At 34.1% G+C, this 20,622-nt stretch overlaps 1 protein-coding gene, 1 long non-coding RNA gene and 1 other non-coding gene across 7 annotated transcripts in view; 2 read left to right on the top strand and 1 right to left on the bottom strand.

The window, feature by feature from the left end:
- The window catches only part of DNM3 (dynamin 3), a 556,545-nt gene that overhangs the window by 502,853 nt on the left and 33,070 nt on the right, over positions 1-20,622 (top strand). For all 5 annotated transcript variants that reach the window (XM_025399962.1, XM_025399954.1, XM_025399946.1 and 2 more), the window contains one exon: positions 14,119-14,283. In XM_025399962.1, coding sequence (XP_025255747.1) covers positions 14,119-14,283 — 165 coding nt within the window. The remainder of the gene's footprint in view (positions 1-14,118; positions 14,284-20,622) is intronic.
- On the top strand, positions 958-1,064 carry LOC112615378. The gene has a single exon (XR_003117336.1). It is a non-coding gene; the product is annotated as a U6 spliceosomal RNA (small nuclear RNA).
- Positions 4,891-13,360, bottom strand: LOC112633396. The gene is made up of 3 exons (XR_003121520.1): positions 13,231-13,360; positions 11,640-11,722; positions 4,891-5,477 (listed from the first exon to the last, which is right to left on the bottom strand). It is a non-coding gene; the product is annotated as an uncharacterized LOC112633396 (long non-coding RNA).

Genomic DNA, 20,622 nt, shown 5'->3' with positions numbered 1-20,622 from the left:
TTGATGTCATTGCATTTTAAAAAGATTATAATAAAATGAGAACAAAAAAAGTTTAAATTGTCATTTAAAAATTTCTTATCCCCAGAAATACTTCCATAAACCCCAAGGTGAGAAAGCAATACTTTAGACAGTTATGTAAAGCCTATTCTGTGTTTTGCCTGTTTATACCTAAAGACTATATAGCAAGCACATCTGTGAGTTGCACATCCTGTAAATGAGCGCATAGAGAAGAGTAAAAAATAACCAAACACTGTACGTGAGAAGTCATAATCTTTAAAGATACAGGATTTGTCATAAAAGTAATGGCTTTAAAAACTGGATTATATTCCAGGTAACATCGACCTTCAACGGATATACATTCAGACATGCTAGTGCCAGATAAAGTGGCTAATGCCTGTAATCTCAGCTAGTTCAGAGGCTTAAGCAGGAGGATTGCTTGAAGACTGGAGTTTGAGACCAGCCTGGGCAACATAGCAAGACCCTGTCTCTAAAAACATTTCTTTAATTAGCTGGGCATGGTAGCATTCACCTGTAACCTACTACTTGGGAAGTTGAGGTAGGAGGATTAGTTGATCCCAGAAGTTCAAGTGAGCCATGATCACACTACTTGACTGCAGCCTGGGCAACAGGGCGAGGCCCTTTTTCTAAAAAAACTAAAAAATGAATAAATAAACATGCTAAAGTAGTCCTTGATTTAAAAAAACAAAACAAAACCAACTAAATACAAAGAAAACTCCATAGGCTTTCCCCAATATCAATTTAATTCAGAAATTTAGTGTCAGCCCACCAAAAAAACTTTTCAGTGAAATGTTGATTATTAGCAAATTTATCTGATTTCAGGGACAAGAGTCTTGTCTCTGTGATTAGAATATTCATGAGCAATCAAATGGCCAGTAAGTTAATATCAGAACCTAGCTGAATGTCTGGAAAACCTTCAAGTTAGAAAATCATTCATGGGTGCTCATTTGTGTAGCACATATACTAAAATTGGAAAGATATAGAAAAAATTAACACAGCCCCTGCACAAGAATGACATGCAAATTCAGGAAGCATTTCATATTTTTCTGAATGAGAAATTTAACAAAGAGATACATATTATAAAAAAGAACTAAACAGAAATTTTAGAGCTGGAGAATTCAATGACTGAAATAAAAAATACAATGGAAAGATTCAATAATTGACTAGATCAACCAAAAGAAAGAATTTTTAAACTTGAAGATGAGTATTTTGAAATAACCCAGTCAGAAAAAAAGAAAAACAAAGTAAAAAAGAATTAAGAATGCTTACAGGACTTATTGGGACACCACTAAGTGAGCAAATATTCACAGTATGAGAATTTCAGGAAAGGCATAGAAAACCTATTTAATGAAATAATAGCTGAAAACTATGCATGTCTTGGAAGAAATATGGATATCTAGATCCAGGAAACTCAAAAGCCCAAATACATTAAGTTCAAAGAGGTCCTCTCCAAATCATGTTATAGTCAAAGTGTCAAAAGTCAAAGACAAAGAATTCCCACAATAGCAAGAGAAAAGTGTTAAGTCACAGATAAGGGAATCCCCATTTAGCTAACATTAGATTTCTCAGCAGACACCTTATAAGCTAGGAAAGAATGGGATGATAAATTCAAAGCACTGAAAGAAAAAAAAAAAGATGTTAGCCAAGAATACTATACCCAGAAAATCTATACTTCAGAAATGAAGGGGAAATAATGTCTTTCCCAGACAAACAAAAACAGGAAATTCATCACCACTAGACCAGCATTACAAAAAATTATTAAAGAAGTCCTACACATGGAAGCAAAAAGATGATAATTCTACCATCATAAAAACATGCAAAAGTATGAAACTCACTCATAGAGCAGACAGACAAATGATTAAGGGAAAGGAATTCAATCTTATCATGTCAGGACACCACCAAACTGCAAAGATAAATCATGAGAGAGGAAAAACAGAAACAAAGGATATACAAAACAATGAGAAAATAAACAGGATGACAAGATTAAGTCCTCACCTAACAATAATAACCTTGAATGTGAGTAGATTAAATTCCCTAATTAAAAGATATAAACTGGCTGAATGGTTAAAAATGAAGACCCAACTATATGCTGCCTACAATAAACTCACTTTACCTATGAAGATACACATAGACTGAAAGTGAAGGAATGAAAATATATATTCCATACAAACAGAAACCCAAAATAAGCAGGAGTACTGATGTGTTTTGGCTGTGTCCCCACCCAAATCTCATCTTGAATTATAGTTCTTATAATTCCCACATCTTGGGAGGGACCTGGTGGAAGGTAATTGAATCATGGGGGTAGTTTCCCCTATGCTATTCTCATGAGAGTAAGTTCTTACAAGATCTGATGGTTTTATAAGGGTCTTCCCCCTTTGCTTGGCTCTCATTCTTCTTGCTGTTGCCATGTGAAGAAGGACATATTTGCTTCCTCTTCCACCTTGATTGTAAGTTTTCTGAGCCCTCCCCAGCCATGCTGAACTGGAGTCAATTAAACCACTTTTCTTTATAAATTACCCAGTCTCAAGTATGTTTTTGTTAACAGTACTTACACATATATCAGATGAAATAGACTTTAAGTCAAAAACTGTGAAGAAGAGATAGAAAGTCATTGTGTCAGTATATATAATGACATATATATATAAAATGACTTTTTTATATATGTATTTACAATTGCTATGTCCTCTTGATGATTGACCTCTCTCTATATATGTATGTGTGTCATTGTATGTATATATTATATGTGTGTGCTTATATATGTCATAATATATAATATGTGTAATTACATATAATATATGTAATTATATATGTAATTATATAATATATATTATATATAATTATATATAACATATAATATATAAATATATATTATATGTAATATATAATTATATAATGTATATATAATATAATGTATAATGTATACATTATATATGTAACAATATATTATATTAATATATAATTATAATTATATAATATATAATATATTATGACACACATATATGTTATAGATATACAATGACACACACATATATATATATAGAGAGAGAGAGAGAAAGAGGTCAATTCATCAATAAAATATAGCAATTGTATATATATATGCACCTAACAGTGGCGCACCCAGCTATATAATGCAAATATTATTAGATTTAAAGGGAGAGATAGATCTCAATACAATAATAGCTGGGGACTACAATACCCCACTGTCAGCATTGGATAGATCACCTAGGCATAAAATCAGCAAAGAAACATTGGATTCAAACTGTACTATAAATCAAATGGACCTAACAGACATTTACAGACCATTCCATGTAATAGCTACAGAATATGTGTTCTTCTCATTAGCACATGGAACATTCCCCAGGATAGATAATATGTTAGGCCACAAAACAAGTCTCAACAAATTTTTAAAAATCAAAATCATATGAAATATATTTTCTTACCACAATGGAATAAAACTAGAAATCAACATCAAGTGGAACTTTGGAAACTGAACAATTACATGTAAATTAAACAACATGCTCCAAAACAACCAAAGGGTAAATTAAGAAATTAAGAAGTACTTTAAAAATTTTCTTGAAACAAATGAAAATATAAACATATCAAATCCTATGCAATACAGCAAAAGCAGTAGTAAGAAGAAAGTTTATAGCAATAAACACCTACATCAGAAAAGTAGAAAGATTTCAAATAAACAACCTAATGATGCACTTCAGGGAACTAGAAAAGCAAGAATAAGCCAAACCCAAAATTAGAAGAAGGAAAGAAATAATAAAGATCAGAACAGAAATAGAGATTAAAACAACAATACAAAAGATCAAGGAAACAAAAAGTTGGTTTTTTGAAAAGATAAACAGAATTGGCAAATAGCTAAACTAAGAAAAAAAGAACCAAATAAATAAAATCCAAAGTGAAAAAATGAAACATTACAACTGATACCACAAAAAAGAAATATTACAGCTGATACTTCAGAAATACAAAGGATTATTGGAGTATTATGCACAATTATATACCAAAAAATTCGAAAACCTAGAAGAAATGGATACATTCCTGGGCACATACAAGCTACCAAGATTGAACCAGGAAGAAATGGAAAACTTGAACAGAACAATTCAGTAATGAAACTGAATCAGTAATAAAGTCTCCCAACAAAGAAAAGCCCAGGACCAAATGGCTTTGCTGATGAATTCTACCAAACCTTAAAAGAAGAATTAACACCAATTCTTCTCAAACTGTTTCAGAAAATGGAAGGGAATTTTTTCAAACTCATTCCATAAGGCCAGCATTACACTGATACCAAAACCAGACAAGGATGCAAGAAAATAAAGAAAACTACAGGCCAATATCCCTGATGAACACAGATGCAAAAACTCTCAACGAAATACTAGCAAACTGAATGCTACAGCACATCAAAAAGATTATACACCATAATCAAGTGGGATTTATCTCAAGGATGCAAGGATGGTTCAACATATACAAATCAATAAATGCAGTATATCACATCAACAGAATGAAGGACAGAAACTATGTAATAATCTCAATAGATACAGAAAAAACATTTTATAAAATTCAACATCACTTCATGATAAAAACTCTCAACAAATTAGAAGGAATTTAACTCAACACAATAAAGGGCTTAAATGCAAAACAACAGCTAAATGATACTAAATAAGGAAAAGTTGGAAGCTTCTTCTCTAAGAACTGGAACAAGACAATGATGTCCACTTTCTCAACTCTTATTTAACATAGTACTAGAAGTTCTAGCCAGTACTATTTGGCAAGAGAAAGAAATGTGGCTAGTTCCAATTATGATGTGCTGTAAGTGTAACATATACACTAGATTTCCAATACTTTCTACAAGAAAAGAATGCAAAATATCTTATTAATAAATTTTATTTTGATTAATTGATTACATATTGTATTAGTTTGCTAGAGATGCCATAACAAATTATCATAGACTAGGTGGGTTAAGCAAGATAAATGTATTTTTCACAATTCTAGAAGGTAGAAGTCTGAGATCAAGGTGTCGTCAGGTGGATTTCTTCTGAGACCTCTCTTCTTGGTTCATGTCATCACATGGTCTTCCCTCTGTGTGTGCCCATGTCCATTTTGCCTCTTGTTATAAGAACACCAGTTATATTGGATTGGGGCCCATCCTAATGAACCCACTTTAACTTAATTACTTGTTTTGAAACCCCATCTCTCAATATAGTCACATTTCTGTAGTACTGCTGGTTAGGGCTTCAACATGAATTTTGTGGGGGACACAACTCAACTCATAATACCTGTCAAAATAATAATATTTTGGACCTATTTGGTTAAAAAAGGCAGTATTAAGGTAAATTTCAACACTTCATTGTTACTTTTTAAAATATGGCTACTAGAAATGTGGCTTGCATTATATTTCAATTGGACAGTACTGGATTTTATTTATTTGGGACACCAAAACACTGTATCATCACCTGCTGAAAAAATAAGAAAAAGTTCTCATTTTAAATAACTTGCCATTTTCTACTATATTTCCCTTTTAGTACTAAGTTTTATTTTGGTGTTGCTAATAAGCAAAAGCAGTGAGATGGTATATAAAGAAGATGAAATGTGCACAAAGAAAATTAGACTGGAGTACTATTTGGATCTTACTACCTTTATGATCTCAGGCATAGCCCTTACCCTTTCTTTAATTTCTTCTTTCTACAAAAGAGAGGATAACAGCTGACATTTGTTGAGTGATTATTTTGTGCCAGGTACTCTTCTGAATTTCTACACTAGTAATTTATTTAATCCATACAACAACCCTTTGAATATTTTAGGTAGTAGTATTACTCTATTTGAGAGAAAACTGAAGCACACAGAGATTAATTAACCTGCTCAAGACTCCAGAGTTTAGTAAGTGGTAGAAGCAACTGGTCTAACTCCATACCACATCATTTATTTCCCCCTGTACTTGTGTCTCAAAAGATTGTTGTGAGGATCTACTGAGATGGTATATGTGAAGGCATTTGAAAACTGATGACTGTTAATTATTTTCTTTGTCTGCCTTCCTAGGAACATTTCAGATAAAGCTATTATTTTTCTCTTTTGACCAGGAAATCTATATATCTTTCTTGACAGCCTGGTAATTTCAGAACGAATACAAGTGTTTGTATCTGTGGGTTTGACACACTACTGAATCACAGAGTCTCTGGAATAATTCTCAAAGCCATCACTTTCAGCCCACTTTCTCATTCATTAATGCTCTATTCTTTTTCTAGCATGTCTAGAATTCTCTTGAATTCTTGCAGAGAATTGGTGCTCCTTTAATACCTGCTATTTCAGAATAGCTTTTACTTAAATATGCTTTCCTTTTCTCCCAGTTGCAAAATGTCAGGGCTGACAGCTGAAAGGGCTTCTGAAGATTGTCAGTGTTCTCATATTCAGATAGGTAGCAAAGGATCTGACACATTTGGTATAATAAACCCACAAACGTTCATTAGTAAGATTGTAGCCTGATTTATTTCTCTGATTTAGAAAACACTCCTAAAGAAGGAGAGTTTGTCTGCAAGGAACCTTCTGAATTCTTTTTTTAATTCAAGCTCGTATTTATAAATTTTGTAAACTCAGATGTCGCTTATGTCATTTACATCATTTATCTCAAATAATAAAAATGATTCACTTTTTTTGAGCACTACTATATGTCTGACACTGTGGTAAGTGCCATTTCTGTATTCTCATTTGGTGATATCACATCTGCTCTGCCCTATAAAATGTATAATGTGTGTATATTACCTTCACTTATAAGCACAGAAATTAAGGCTTAGAGAGGTTGAGTAACTTCTTAACTAACTTCACTAAAGTCACAAAGCTAATTAGTGACAGAGTCAAGATATAAATATAGGTCATCTAATTCCATAGTTCATACTCTTGATCACTATTCCACATTTCCCTCAAACCAAAGTGGATTGAGCATTTAGGGTATTCTCTCTAAGTCAGGTGGATATTTTTAAAACTTGTATTTGATGAATGCTGCAAATAGGTGTATGATCCAGTTTTTCTTATAGCTTCTGTGATTTGGTAATTCTCCTACAGATGGTAGAATATGGTATTCACAATAATATGAAAAATATAATTAAATTTGACAAGAATTATATTAAAATAGCAAGATTTACCATCCAGAATTATTTCATTTGTTTTTAATTCCTCTTTTATCTTAATCAAACATACCACCTTGATGTTATCTGAAGCTATCTTATATGCTACTTTAAGCTGTATGCATTCATTTATGAAACCTCTAAAACTATGTATCATGCCCTTTCTATTTTATGTATATTGCCAGGTAGTTTATAAGTGATTAAAGAATATTGCTAGGAATTATATTAAATTAGATAGATAATGTTACCATATCACTTTTGATTCATTTGGCCCCCAATGTAGTATGAAATCTTATAATTAATTTTTTTTTTTTTTTTTGGAGACAGAGTCTTGCTTTGTCACCCAGGCTGAAGTGCAGGATGTGATCTAGGCTTACTGCAATCTCTGCCTCCCAGGCTCAAGTGATCCTCCTACCTCTGCCATCTGAATATCTGGAACTATAGGCATGCACCAGTATGCCTGACTAATTTTTAAATTTTTTGTAGAGACCAGGTTACATCATATTGCCCAGGCTGGTCTCAAATTAATGAGCTCAAGTGATCTACTCACCTTGGCTTCCCAAAATGTTACGATTACAGGCATAAGCCACCACGCCCAGCCTGTGATGAGATTTTTAGGAAACACCTTTTTATCAAATAGTTCATTTAACTAAAACGCCTTTAATTCAGAAGGCATTATATCTATTCTAAAAGTGTTTATATGGATTAAGTAGACGTAAACAATTGGTAGAGGAAAAAACATAGTACTCACTAACAATAGTATTTGTAGAAATTTTGAAGCCATGGTTAAAAAAAAAGAGAAATTTGAGGGAAAATGTAAATACATGCAGTAATAATGCTTTCTTAGCAAATTTCACATCTTTGATCTACTGTCACCTTATTGCTTTGTAAAGAAACATCTTGATCCCAGTCGTAAAAGTTACTTAGACTTACAAACTCATTAATGTTTACTAGTAGTTGCAATCTGATTTCTTTAAAAATAGTCTAAGGAAAAAAGCTTTTAAAAACCAACATCAGCTTTATCTCTTATACCTCACGTAATACTTACAAACCTTATTAATAAAGCACTCAAGACAATCTGATACACTACAAAATTTAAAATAATACAGAATTGTTTCAAATAATAATTGCATCCTTCTATAAAATTTGCTTAGAATAGTTTTAATTTTTATTATAAATGCAGCCATAGTTGTTGATCTTTAAGCAATCTTGGCTCTCTTAGTTTTTGCCACTTTATAAGAAGTAGACAAATCTGATAGCCAATGTAAATATCAGAATTAGGGTGAAGCAAAGATAGTTTTGTGTTTTTGTACTTTACATCCTCCAGATTGTCAAACAGGCAACATACACACACACTCAATTTCAGAAGAATGAGAGAGAGAAGTAACAAAAGAAAAAAACCTGCAGACCCAATGATTACTACTCCAAGAATATAGATCTTTGTTTAAGCAATCTTCCTCTGAATGTCAGTAGTTGCAGAAGTCTCAGTATATTTTTATCATCTTCATAAAGTTATTTTTCTGTAAACTAAAGATTTGCCTAAATTGAGATAAGCTCCTTTAAATTTTAATTTACTTCTTAATTGGTTATGAGTATTTACAGTGACAGAAGTAGTTCTGGTTTTGGCAACTTTGGAAGTAGCTCCCCAACTTTGGGACATGTACGTGTTGTCTGTATGATGACTCAGCTGTGGTCTGGTGCTATTATCACTTACGTTCTATCTTTGAATATTGGAAACAAGAAATTTGCAACAGCCCAACCTAGCAAATTTCTTCTGATTTTGCTTTCATCTTTCCTTTTAACAAAAATTAACTTAAATTTCCTAAAACAGTCTTCAGGTCTTTTTTTTTATCTTGATCATCTACGAAGGCTCTTGGGCCCTGGGAATGTCTGAGAAGGTGCACTCAGTAATTCATGTGTAGGAATAGTTGAAAAAGTTATCTTCAGGCCTTCTGGGAGTTCTGTAGTTGGATGTAGGTGACAGCTTTATCAACTACAGTATTCAGTGAACCTCAGGGAAGTTTAAAACCCCTGATGATAGCTGCTCTTTTAATGGCTTCATTTTTCTTCTGTACTCCAGAAAGAAATGATTCTATTCACAGAATTTTACAGTTGTATGTGGTTTTTTTGGTTGCTTTAATGCATTGCATTATTTTTTACTAAGAAGTTTTTACATGTGAAGCAAGTATAATTGTATTTAAATTGAACTTTGATTTTCTGCCTCATAATATAAAGAAAAGGGCGCCGGGCGCAGTGGCTCACGCCTGTAATCCCAGCACTTTGGGAGGCCGAGGCGGGCGGATCACAAGGTCAGGAGATCGAGACCATCCTGGCTAACACAGTGAAACCCCGTCTCTACTAAAAATACAAAAAAAAAAAAAAAAAAAACTAGCCGGGCGAGGTGGCGGCGCCTGTAGTCCCAGTTACTCAAGAGGCTGAGGCAGGAGAATGGCGTGATCCCGGGAGGCGGAGCTTGCAGTGAGCCGAGATCGCGCCACTGCACTCCAGCCTGGGCGACAGAGCGAGACTCCGTCTCAAAAAAAAAAAAAAAAAAATATATATATATATATATATATATATAGAAAAGGTAAATAAGATCAACTGCATACCTATGCTACTATTTTGCTATATAGTTTATTATGACTGCCCATGCTGCTTTCATATTAGTTGAATTTTATTGCCCTTGCTTTCTCCAGGACTTTATTAACTTTGATATAGTGTATCTATACTCATCCATGTAAATGATTTTGAAGAACAAAACAATTGAGAGATTTTTGCTTCACAATATCTGTGATTTTTGTTTCATACCTTTGTCCATGTTTCAATCTTTGTAACCAGACATAGTTCTTTATTGCATAGATCTTATAATCCCTTAACACCCTGATGCTAAAATGAATGAGCTTTAAAAATGCCTGTTAAACAGATAGTATAAAGGATAAAATAATTTAAAATTTCTTTACAGTTACAAGTTTTTAGGTGATGAAAGTAGAATTCCTAAAATATAAATTACTCTTGTGTCATTTCCCCCCTAATCTTTAGGTGTTATCTTCTTACAAATGAAACTACTGGGGGTTTTCTTGTGGTTATAGTATTTCACTATTTGAGTATGTAAACATTATGATGATGGTGTTACAGAATTAACAGCAGCAAAGGAATCACTCTCAGTCAAAAAGAGCCTTCATCACGATCGACAGTACAATTGTTTTATATCTATAAGGCATTTCTCATAGGACTATATTTAGTCATCCCAGTAGCTTTTGGAAACACATGTTTTATCTCACAGTATTTGTAGATCACTTTTTGTGGTGGGGTAAGTATCAACACTATCTTAACCATACCCTTCCAGCCTCATCAAATTCGAAGTGAATGATTGGCAGTGGAGAGAGGTTTTCAGTGAAACCATTCTTGATAATGTAGGGCTGGAAAAATTCAAAGATACGTTACCATGGAAACAGTGTTTTCCTAGTGATGACCTGATTTGCTAAGAAAAAGTCTTCAAGGAAGTCTATGACATGATTAAATAAGAGATTTAAGGAAAGGGAAAAGACAAAAACAAAACACCTGAAAGACATTCCAGTCAAGCCCAGTGCTTCTATAATAGACGCCCTAAGGTATGGTGAGAATTATTTCTGATTCAACACTTTCATTCCCTCACCTGTTAAAGTAGTAAACCTTTAAAAGAAAGCTTTTAAATTAAAATTTTCAGCTACTTGGGAGGCTGCGGTAGGACCATTGTTTAAAGCCAGGAATTTGAGATGAGCTTGGGAAACATACAAAACCCCATCTCTAAAAAAAAAAGCAAAATTAGCTGGGCATGGCATGTAGTTACAGTTATGTGGGAGGATCCCTTGAGTTCAGGGGTTCGAGGCTGCAGTCAGCTATGATCACGCCACTGCACTTCAGCCTGGATGACAGAACAAGACTCTGTCTCTAAAAAAAAAAAAAATAGTAGTGATAAAAGTATGTTTTAAATAATGTAAAACTTTATATAACAGCCTGTTTCTTAAATACTATGTGAATAATTTAGTGAGAAAGAAAGTTATGGTAATTTTTATAAATGTCTTCACATTTACAATGCTGGTGTTTTTATTGGTTAAATTGAATTAGATTTCTCAATAGCTATTTTTAAAAACTGCAATAGGAAAGCCTGTCTATTGTATTTTTTAGAAACAAGCTGGTTTCTACAATATTATTCACGTTTTGTAAACAGCATCATTGAACCTGCACATAAAAGGTTAAATGTTTGCAGACCATTCTTTTTTGCCTCAAAGATCAGAGACAAATTACTATTTTTATTTTACATTCCCTTGATGAGGATAATGATAAACAGCTGTCACTTCAGTGCTTCAACTGCAAAGAACCTTATTGCAATCCTATAATTTAAACAAAGAAAAAATATAGTCATACACAATATACATACGGAAAAGAGCACAATGGAGAATTTGGTTAGAACTGGGGTTAGAGAAAAGGGAGTGTTTGCTCTCTGCAATTACTCACGTAAAAGAAAAATTCTATTCATATGCATTTTTCCCATTCATCTTAGACATTGGTAGAAGAGGCAGTTTACTGTTTCTTTCTTTCTTTCTAAAATGAGGAAAGAAATCAAATTTGCATTCTGAACTCTGTGACTCCCCATCATGTCCACTGTATTATCAGAATTGTTAAGATTTGCATGTCACTACATGTCTGCAAGTATTTCTAAAAGCTAAGAAGAATTTCAAATTGTTTTACTGATTATTTACTAAAGCCTCTAATTTTTTTTAATGCTAAGAATTAAACCAGAGTTCTCTATTCACTCTGACACTTTGTTTTCTAATTGCATCTGGTTTCAAAAAGTGAAAGTCAGTGGCTTTTGCTTATTTTGATATGCAAAAAAGTGAAGCATGGCTAAATGTTAAGAAAGCTGTAAAATGGGGAAATTTAGTGTTTCTATATGAAAATGTGGATGGTAATATAATTTTCTTGGTGTTTCATATTCCTAGAGATGAATTTAACATGTTATTTATTCTGCTTTTCTCCTTTGACTCAATCATTTATTTTTTATAAATATCAGTACTTTAAGGAATTTTTCTAGAAACTCTATGTTCTGGTTTCTTAATACCTAAGGAAAAAATTGACTTAAAAGAATATTTATCTAACATTTATTGAACAAATTTCAGTTCTCAGAGCTTGAATATATTCTTATATGGGTTGGCTGTGGTACAGATCTACATAAAGTACATAGCACAGTACCTGGAATACAATATTTGCTCAATAAATGTTCCTGGGAAGTGGTAATAGGTTTATGCTGAAATGCCATTACCTGCGACTGCTAAACACAATGGCAAAATCTAAAATCCAAGAATGTTTTAGATCAGAGAGACAAATGGAATCATGTTATATTCCTAATGGAGGCTTATATTTCTTTATATAGAAGATGTTTTCTTCAGAAAGCTGTAGGTCATCGTCTGTTCTCATTTATATATACATATATATATATATATATACATATATATATATATATATATACATATATATATATATATATTTATTTCGTAATCACTTTATCATCCTCATTATCATCAAGCTGTAGTAACTCCTAACTCCTCAACTTGGAATTTCTCTGGTCTGTGGTTTCTTACAAGTAGGCTTTCCTGGAGGCCCTAAAATGCACTGGAGCCTCAGAAATGTCCTCATACTGTTGTCCCAAATCATGAGGTCATGCTCTCAGGACTGGGAAATGAGTTGAGCATGCATTATTTTAATGTGTTTTTTAGAACAATAGATATTTCTGAATGAGAGAAGCCTATATAAATGATTAGAACCAATTCTATCATTATTGTTGGTTTTGTGGCCCATCAATATGCTTTTCACACAAGCATATTGATTCAAAGGAAAGGCTTGTCATTTAATATCCAGTTAAGTTATTTAGCACAGTGCTATGCCTAGAACTGATTGGATGATTGAAAACCTGGAAGATCAAAGTATGTACATTTCCAAAGAAAAGTACTTCATGTCTACATGGAAGCAATAAATTATTTCCCCATTTTACATTCATAATTAAATCTTTCCAAATGCTAGAAAGTAGCCAGACCACTAGCAATAATACCTGTGTCATGTTCTGGGGCTTAGATGGTTCAAGCTGACTTGAAATGGAGACCATTTGTTCTAAATTGATTTCAATGCCAAGCCAATAGGTCAGCCCTTAATGATGAAGATGCCATTCCAGCTCAGCCTCTGGTGGATAAGCCAACATTAATTAAGTCAAGTCTCATAGTATAGAAAACAGATGCTTTTCTCATGTTGCACAAATAAATTCTTTGTGTATAGATGTGTTCTGTTTTATTCAAAGAATAACAAGTTGGAAGTTATAATTGTAAGTTTTTCACAATGGAGCCAGTCTTTAGTAGTGATGACAGAAGCATGAACTTACATAACAAATTCCAGCAAGTGCATGGAAGAATAAATTATCTTCTATATCTCTTATTTTGGCTTCAGGCCAGCCCGACAAAACTTAGCTTTGAATGTGGGCGGATCCAAATGCTGATCCATCGCAGAGCAGACCTAGAAGTGCCAGAACAATGCCAAGGTTATTTCTAATCTATAGAATCCCTGGAGACTCCTCTCAGAGGTTTACATTTGCATCGTATGTTTGGATTCAATTCTTTGGCCAGCTTGCAAATGGCTTAAGATTAGATTGTTCTCTGGAGGTATGTTGTTAGGTACACTGTTTATTTGGTTATTCATCTCAACATTCATTCAGAATTAGAATACTTACTTGCTTTCCCTAGAATGTGGCAGGCTAAAAATTGAGTAATAACTGCAGGTTCCCCCATCTCCTTTCAGAACCAGTGGATGCATAATAAGAAAAATGTTACCATCTACTGATGTAAACTCCAAATATGCTAATCAGAAGTTGATCATCTGATAACATCTGACATTTTATTTTCTTCTGAATGAATACGAGATAATCCATGGTTTGTTTCTTTTCTTTTAGGCTGAAAATGATGAGAATGGCCAAGCAGAAAACTTTTCCATGGACCCACAATTGGAGAGGCAAGTGGAGACCATTCGCAACCTCGTAGACTCCTACATGTCCATTATCAACAAATGTATCCGAGATCTAATTCCAAAAACAATAATGCACCTTATGATCAATAACGTAAGTGATTATAAACTACCTCCATTTAACTTCTAACCCATCTGAGTGTGGAAGTTGCATATATTATCTTCAGTTTCTTTGTGTATTTTCTGGATAGTTGAAATACTATTACCCAGATTCATCATTTTCCTTTACACGTGATATGTGACTGACCAATGAAAGAGAACTTAGGGAAGAAAACTTAAAACTTCTAGCTATAGGACTGAGGTATTCCCCATTGGCTGTCTTCTAGAAGAGTATGAGTTTGCTCACAGTAAAGCAGAACAAAAACACCATAATCCTGGGCATCATGTAAATTAATTGCAAAACCAGCAATGAAACCAGATGCCCTGGCTCCTAGACTTCGAGATTAAAGGCAAAGGATATATTTGTTCCTGTGCCTCTGCGTGTGCATGCATGTGCACACACATGTATAAAATATGTTAATATGATTATTTTCAGCTTCTAAAATTATGGAATGCTATTTTAACCTGGGAAAGGGGTTCTTGCTTTATGCCCTTGGATTAAAAAGTCAGAGAATTTTACTTTTCTAAGGTAAGATGCTATAACCTCAAATCTGAAAGTATCCTGCTTGACTAGCCATCAATGGGTCTAAATAACCTTTTCAAGGTTATTTATGGTAGTCAAAGTATGATACTTAAATTATGTTTGATTTAGTTCTTTTGGTAGTTAACTTTTTACAGTACAAATAATACCACAAGTTATTTGAGAAATAGTCTTTTAGATAAGATAGGTTATAATGAGGTGTTTTATAGGGGGCTTTTCTGAATCTTGACAAGTGAGACACCAATAATTTTATTCCTAGTTATCTTCTAAGGACATCTTTTTATGTAATCCAATGATAAATCATGAGCATTGCTTGTAAGAAATTAAAATTGATGGCAAAGTAGTAAACAGAGCCCCAAAGTAGAATTTAGGAGAAACCTGGGTTCTAAACCTAGTTCTGCTACAAGCTCTGTTGACCTAAGGTGAGTCTCTTTCATGTGTCTGTTTCCACCATATGTAAAATACTAATTGTAGTAAGTGTATCTGACTTAGGGATTTGTTCCAGAAGATGGTACATATGAAAGTACTGTGAAAAATATAATTGTAAGAAAGTAATATGACTGCCTATTTAAGAACTGTAAATACCCTTATTTATATTTCTTGGTTCATTTCAAAATTTTATTTCTAAATACGACAGTCCATTCATTGTCCATGATCTCTGCATTCCTTGACTGTAAGAAACGCCAAGCATTCATGTGAACAATCTTATTTTTAACACTATTTTCATACACATGTTTATTCAAACAAGGTTAGCTGAATGCTTTGAAGAATCAGCAACAGGTAAGCAATAAATTAGAAATGTGCAAACTATGAAGCTTGACCAATGGCTTACTGTGTAACCTGAAGCAAATCATTTTGCCCCTTTGAGTTGAAATCAGTCTCTTCTAAAACTACATTGAGATACCTCAGAGAAGCATCAGAGATTATAATAAAAGTGACTGTAAGACATTTAGAAAGATATAAAGTATTAAACAAATAGTCTGTGTATTTTTAAAAGTACCTTCTTCATTTACTTAAATGAATTCAGGTTGTTTTGCTGTGGTATATCCAGGCACTTGCTTATTTAAACATTTTCCTGATTAAGGATCATTTATCTTTTCACTGTTTCACCGAGAGTCATTAGTGCTGCCATCAGTTCAAACAGTGCTTTGCTCTGCACTATATTAAATCATCAGCACAGGAAATAGCACTTCCTGCCTATAGCTATGAGGAGTAGATTGACACGAATTAGCTAAAAGGAAAAAAAAAAAAAAACCCTTTTGCAAATCTATCCTACTTTCACCTTCTCAAGAAAAACATACACACACACACACACACACACAAAGAAAGAAAGAAAGAAATGCAGGGGTAGTTTCCCTCACTCTTCACTGGTGTGTTTTCTTGTTTAATCAAATGACTAAACCTCCACCTACAGGATATTATCCTCAGAGGTAAAGTTCTGATAGTTGTCTTGAGAGAGACCTCACATAAGAGTCGTGAGAAAGGAGACTTCAATTAAGATCTGATCTCCAAGGTCAAATCTTGAAGCAAAAACTAATAGGAATGTGGAGAAGGCGAAAGTATCATGCAGTGCTGAATTCTTATGAAATTGTGGCTATCTTTGTTTGAAATTTAACTTTTTGTATCTACCAGAAATTAGTTTTACATATCTAGAATGACTGCTTTTCTTGGGTATTATTTTATGTGCTTTTTAAACTTATATATAAAAAGGTATAGTTTTACATATAATACATATATTTTAAAATTATATATGTATAATTCTATATATGAAAAATATATATCTCTTTTATTAATGTAGTCATATTCTCATGGCATCTTATTGTACAGAATGCCCAAGCCTATTTTCTTCATTCCATATGTGACCTGTTGAGTCCATGGAAACTGAAACAGTGAACACCCAGCGCTGTGCCATCTAGATTTTTTAATTTGATTCAAAGCGAAGAGACCTTCAAATGAAAGAACTAATAATAAAATCACAGCTAGAAAACTAGTCTTTTCACTCCTAATTCTAAATTTCATTCACTTAACCCTGCTGCATCTTTAAATGAGTGTGGATCAAAAAGTTAATGCCTAAAACAGGGTCCTCTATTTCTTCCTGGTCTATCAAAAGCGGTGTTCTGGCCTTTCCTCTTTGAAATGGGAACGAAAAAGAATATGTTTCGGCCTTCTGAAAAAGAATATGTTTCAGCCAACGTTCATAAAGTTCAGAATTTGGTGGGCAGTTTCCTTTGAAAGTTTACATTAAGTGTTCTGCCACTCAAGTCTCCATATGGAATTGTTTAAGAAGTTTAAAGCCTAGCAATAAATGCCTTGCCTCAGACATACTGTAAGCCTTTGTCTATTGAAATGCAGCAGCTGTTTCGTTACTTAAACATACCAGGTAACAGCAGCACAAAGAAATAGCAAGTTTATGACAGACGGTTGTTCTGGACAGGCTACAGTCAAAGCGGCAGAGTTTTGCTCAGGACTTTAAAGCTAACACACACATAACACCCCATGGTAAGCCCATTTGGATGGCCTCTTCTCTGTAGCTCACCCTACCAGAAGTTCTCCATCAAAGAATGAAGTGCATCCAGCTTGATTCTAAAAATGTGTTTGGTGTGGCAAAGTGGCACATAATTCTGTTTGAACCTGTCAGCCAACCACATGTTGGATATCCCTTATTTTCCATAGCTTATAAATGAAGAAATTGAGGTTCTGAGATGTTGACTTGCCCAAGATCACACAGCTGGGGGTGGCAGAGTCAAGACTGAAATCCAGGTCTTCTCACTCATAGTCTGATGTTCTCACCATTTGATCATTGGATAACGCATGTGACAGGATTAGGAAACTCTAAGTCAGTCCTCTCCAACTAGAGGACTCCTACCCCCACAGGGTATGCATGAGTTATTTTCCCAGAGGGTTAATTTTACTGAAATATTTAATTGGGATTTGTTTGAAGATGAGAAACAATGTTTTAAATCTTTCTCATATTTAGACAAACCCAGATAATACAAACGAGAATGTAAACGTTCTTAGGAATTTTTCAAAAAACCAAATTTGAAACATAGAGCCATTTCACACTGGAGTGTGTGCTGCAGCCTGCGTCCCTGGACCCCTCTGGAGGTCCACATTTACTTTCCTTGGCCATTGGCATTTTGGTGGAAAATTAGTAACATGTGCCCTACTTTCAAAACTTGCTGTAACTTTAATGCATATGAAGTAAAGTGTTATTTTAAATGTTCATTATTTTAGGGGAAAGTATGTCTTAAATACCAGAGCTTTATCCTGGCACTTAAAGCACTGATTTGTTGCCACCGGTCAGGAATTCAGCATAGTGCTCAAGAGAAAGATCACGACTAGGACTCCATAAGCCCCGCTCTCCTCTCCCCTGCCCCCACCTCCCATCGTCACTCCCTGCCAAGGCTAACACTATTCTCTTTCTTAAATTATAGATTAGTTTTACCTGTTTTTGCACTTGGTAATAATATACTATATGCCTTTTGTGTCTAACTTCTTTTGCTTAACATTACGTTTGTGAGTCAAAGGATGTTATTCTTTTGCTTAACATTACGTTTGTGAGTCAAAGCACTTTTTAAAGCAGGAAAACTTCCTTGGTCTTTAGCAGAATTAAATCCCTGGGAAAAGGAAAGGAGGACTAAGTAGATATGAGAGAACTGTGAGATCTCAAACAATCACAAAATTCTAACCAAGCCCCCTCCCCAAAACTAAACAAAATTAAACTTCTCAGTTACATTTTAATACATGTTTTATGTGAATGAGAGGTATCACTGTGTTGCATACTGTGACCCTCCAATTCTAGAAACAAAGAGATTTTAAGGAAATGGTCTCCTTGGTAACTGACCTGTAGGAAACTATAGGAAAACCCTAGAAATGTCTCTTCTATTTGTGAAGGATTTAAAATGGTTTCAGTCACAGCAAAGAAGGTTTAAGATCCAAATACATTATGGGTTGCTAGAGAAGGGTTAAAGTAAGAGAGGAAAACATGTGGAACATTTTTAATGACCTCACATTCCTTTACACTGAGCAGAGCGACATGGTGCAGTAATGCCTGTTTATCTAGCCTAGAGTTTGAGCTGGAATGAGGTTTCATGTGTGAGAACTTTTACAAACCATACAGAGATGTATAGGTTATAAGGTGTTATAATTAAAAACATAAATATTATTTCAAATCTCGAATTTAAGTATAATCACTTTGTTATGTTCGGTGAAGTATTTTGTAAATGCTATCATCTAAAAGGGATTCACTTGGCCCCTAACTGTCATGCAGAATTCTTGATTTAAATATTTGTACCACTGGCATACAGACTTCTCAGAAAGTCCCTGAAGTGTCTGGAAACTCCCGGAAGTCCCCCTACCTTCATTCCAGACTCCAATTTTAGTGTCACAAAGTTAGGTTAGCAGAAGGAGATAAGAGTCTCTCTAAAATTTTGCTTAAATGCAAAATAAAATGTTAACTTATATGCTGTATTTAGCTGTCGCTTGATACCTGTACTATTGCAACAGCTATCTATGGTTCTCATGTCTCGATGTACCTAATGCCAATTTAGCCTATAGACAGTAAAAATCACAGCATTTTTTGGAAGGGGTACTAACTGTCTGCTAGGCATCATGCTAGACAACTTATATTCATTCTTTCCCTTAATCCTCACAACAGTTGAGGTAGCTCTACCCTTATCCCTGTTTTACAGATGAGGAACCTGAGATTCAAACAGTTTGCATTATTTGCCCGAGAACAGTAAGTGTTAGAACTAGAACTTAAATCCACAGCCTGTGCTCTGAATCCACTGTATTGCATAGCAGGCAAGTTCCAGTGTGTTATAATTGATGTGGAAGATTCAAGGCACATCTTTGGTCAGAATGCTGAAACAGACCCTTATTTTTCTTCATGGTTTGACAGTTGATTCTTAATTCAGCTCTGCTTTAAATCTATTCTTGGAAGAATCTTCTTTTAAATTGTATTTAATAGATTCTAAGTGATATTCCAGTAATACGTAAAGTTTCTAAAGAGTTTAACCCAACCAATGGTCAATGCCAGGAAAATTGTCTGGTTTTGAGTTTTGAATTGCACCATGCATCCAAGTGCATATACACACCCAACAATGGGAGATTTGTGCAAATATCCATGATTCCCTGCATACCTGCAAGTACATTTAGAAGTGAATGCATCTTTAAGGAAGGGAATGAAATATTCCTAAAGCCAAATTTGCTGCCTTCCCTCTAAAGCTGACTTTCTTTTCTGATGTTTGATTTTCTATTCTCCCACTCACCCAAATGTCAATGCTTGAGGTGTCTTTGATTGTTCCTTTCTTCCTTACCCTTCACATCCCAACAGCACCAAGTCCAGTTCATTATTTCCTTATAATGTCATTATATGTATCCATTTTTTATACTACTGCATTATTACTAAATGAAACCTTTAAAATCTTATGAATGATCTACAATAGCCTTCTAACAGATTTATTTATTTTCACTACCACCCTTCCAAATTCTTTTTCAATGTTAGCCAGATTAATTTTCCTAAAACTCTCTTTTATTGTTTCACTTACTTGCTTAAAAGCTTTCGATGGCCCCTCATTGCCAAGTGAATAAAGTTCAAACACTTTTCCTTGGCATTCAAGGCCTTCACATCTGCCCCAGGATTCCTGGCCAAACTTACCTTCCACAATTATCGTGCATAAACCTCTACTCCACCAGAGAGTTTCCTAAATACATCTTGTGTATTAGATTACTTCACCTTTGAATCACTCTTGATTTATAAAATATGTACAGAAAACACTTTATTTCACCACA

The sequence above is a fragment of the Theropithecus gelada genome, chromosome 1, assembly GCF_003255815.1.
Source record: "Theropithecus gelada isolate Dixy chromosome 1, Tgel_1.0, whole genome shotgun sequence".
In the NCBI taxonomy this organism is placed as follows: Eukaryota; Metazoa; Chordata; class Mammalia; order Primates; family Cercopithecidae; genus Theropithecus; species Theropithecus gelada.
Note: the sequence above shows the minus strand (reverse complement) of the source record. Positions and strands in the feature narration are given on the sequence as shown.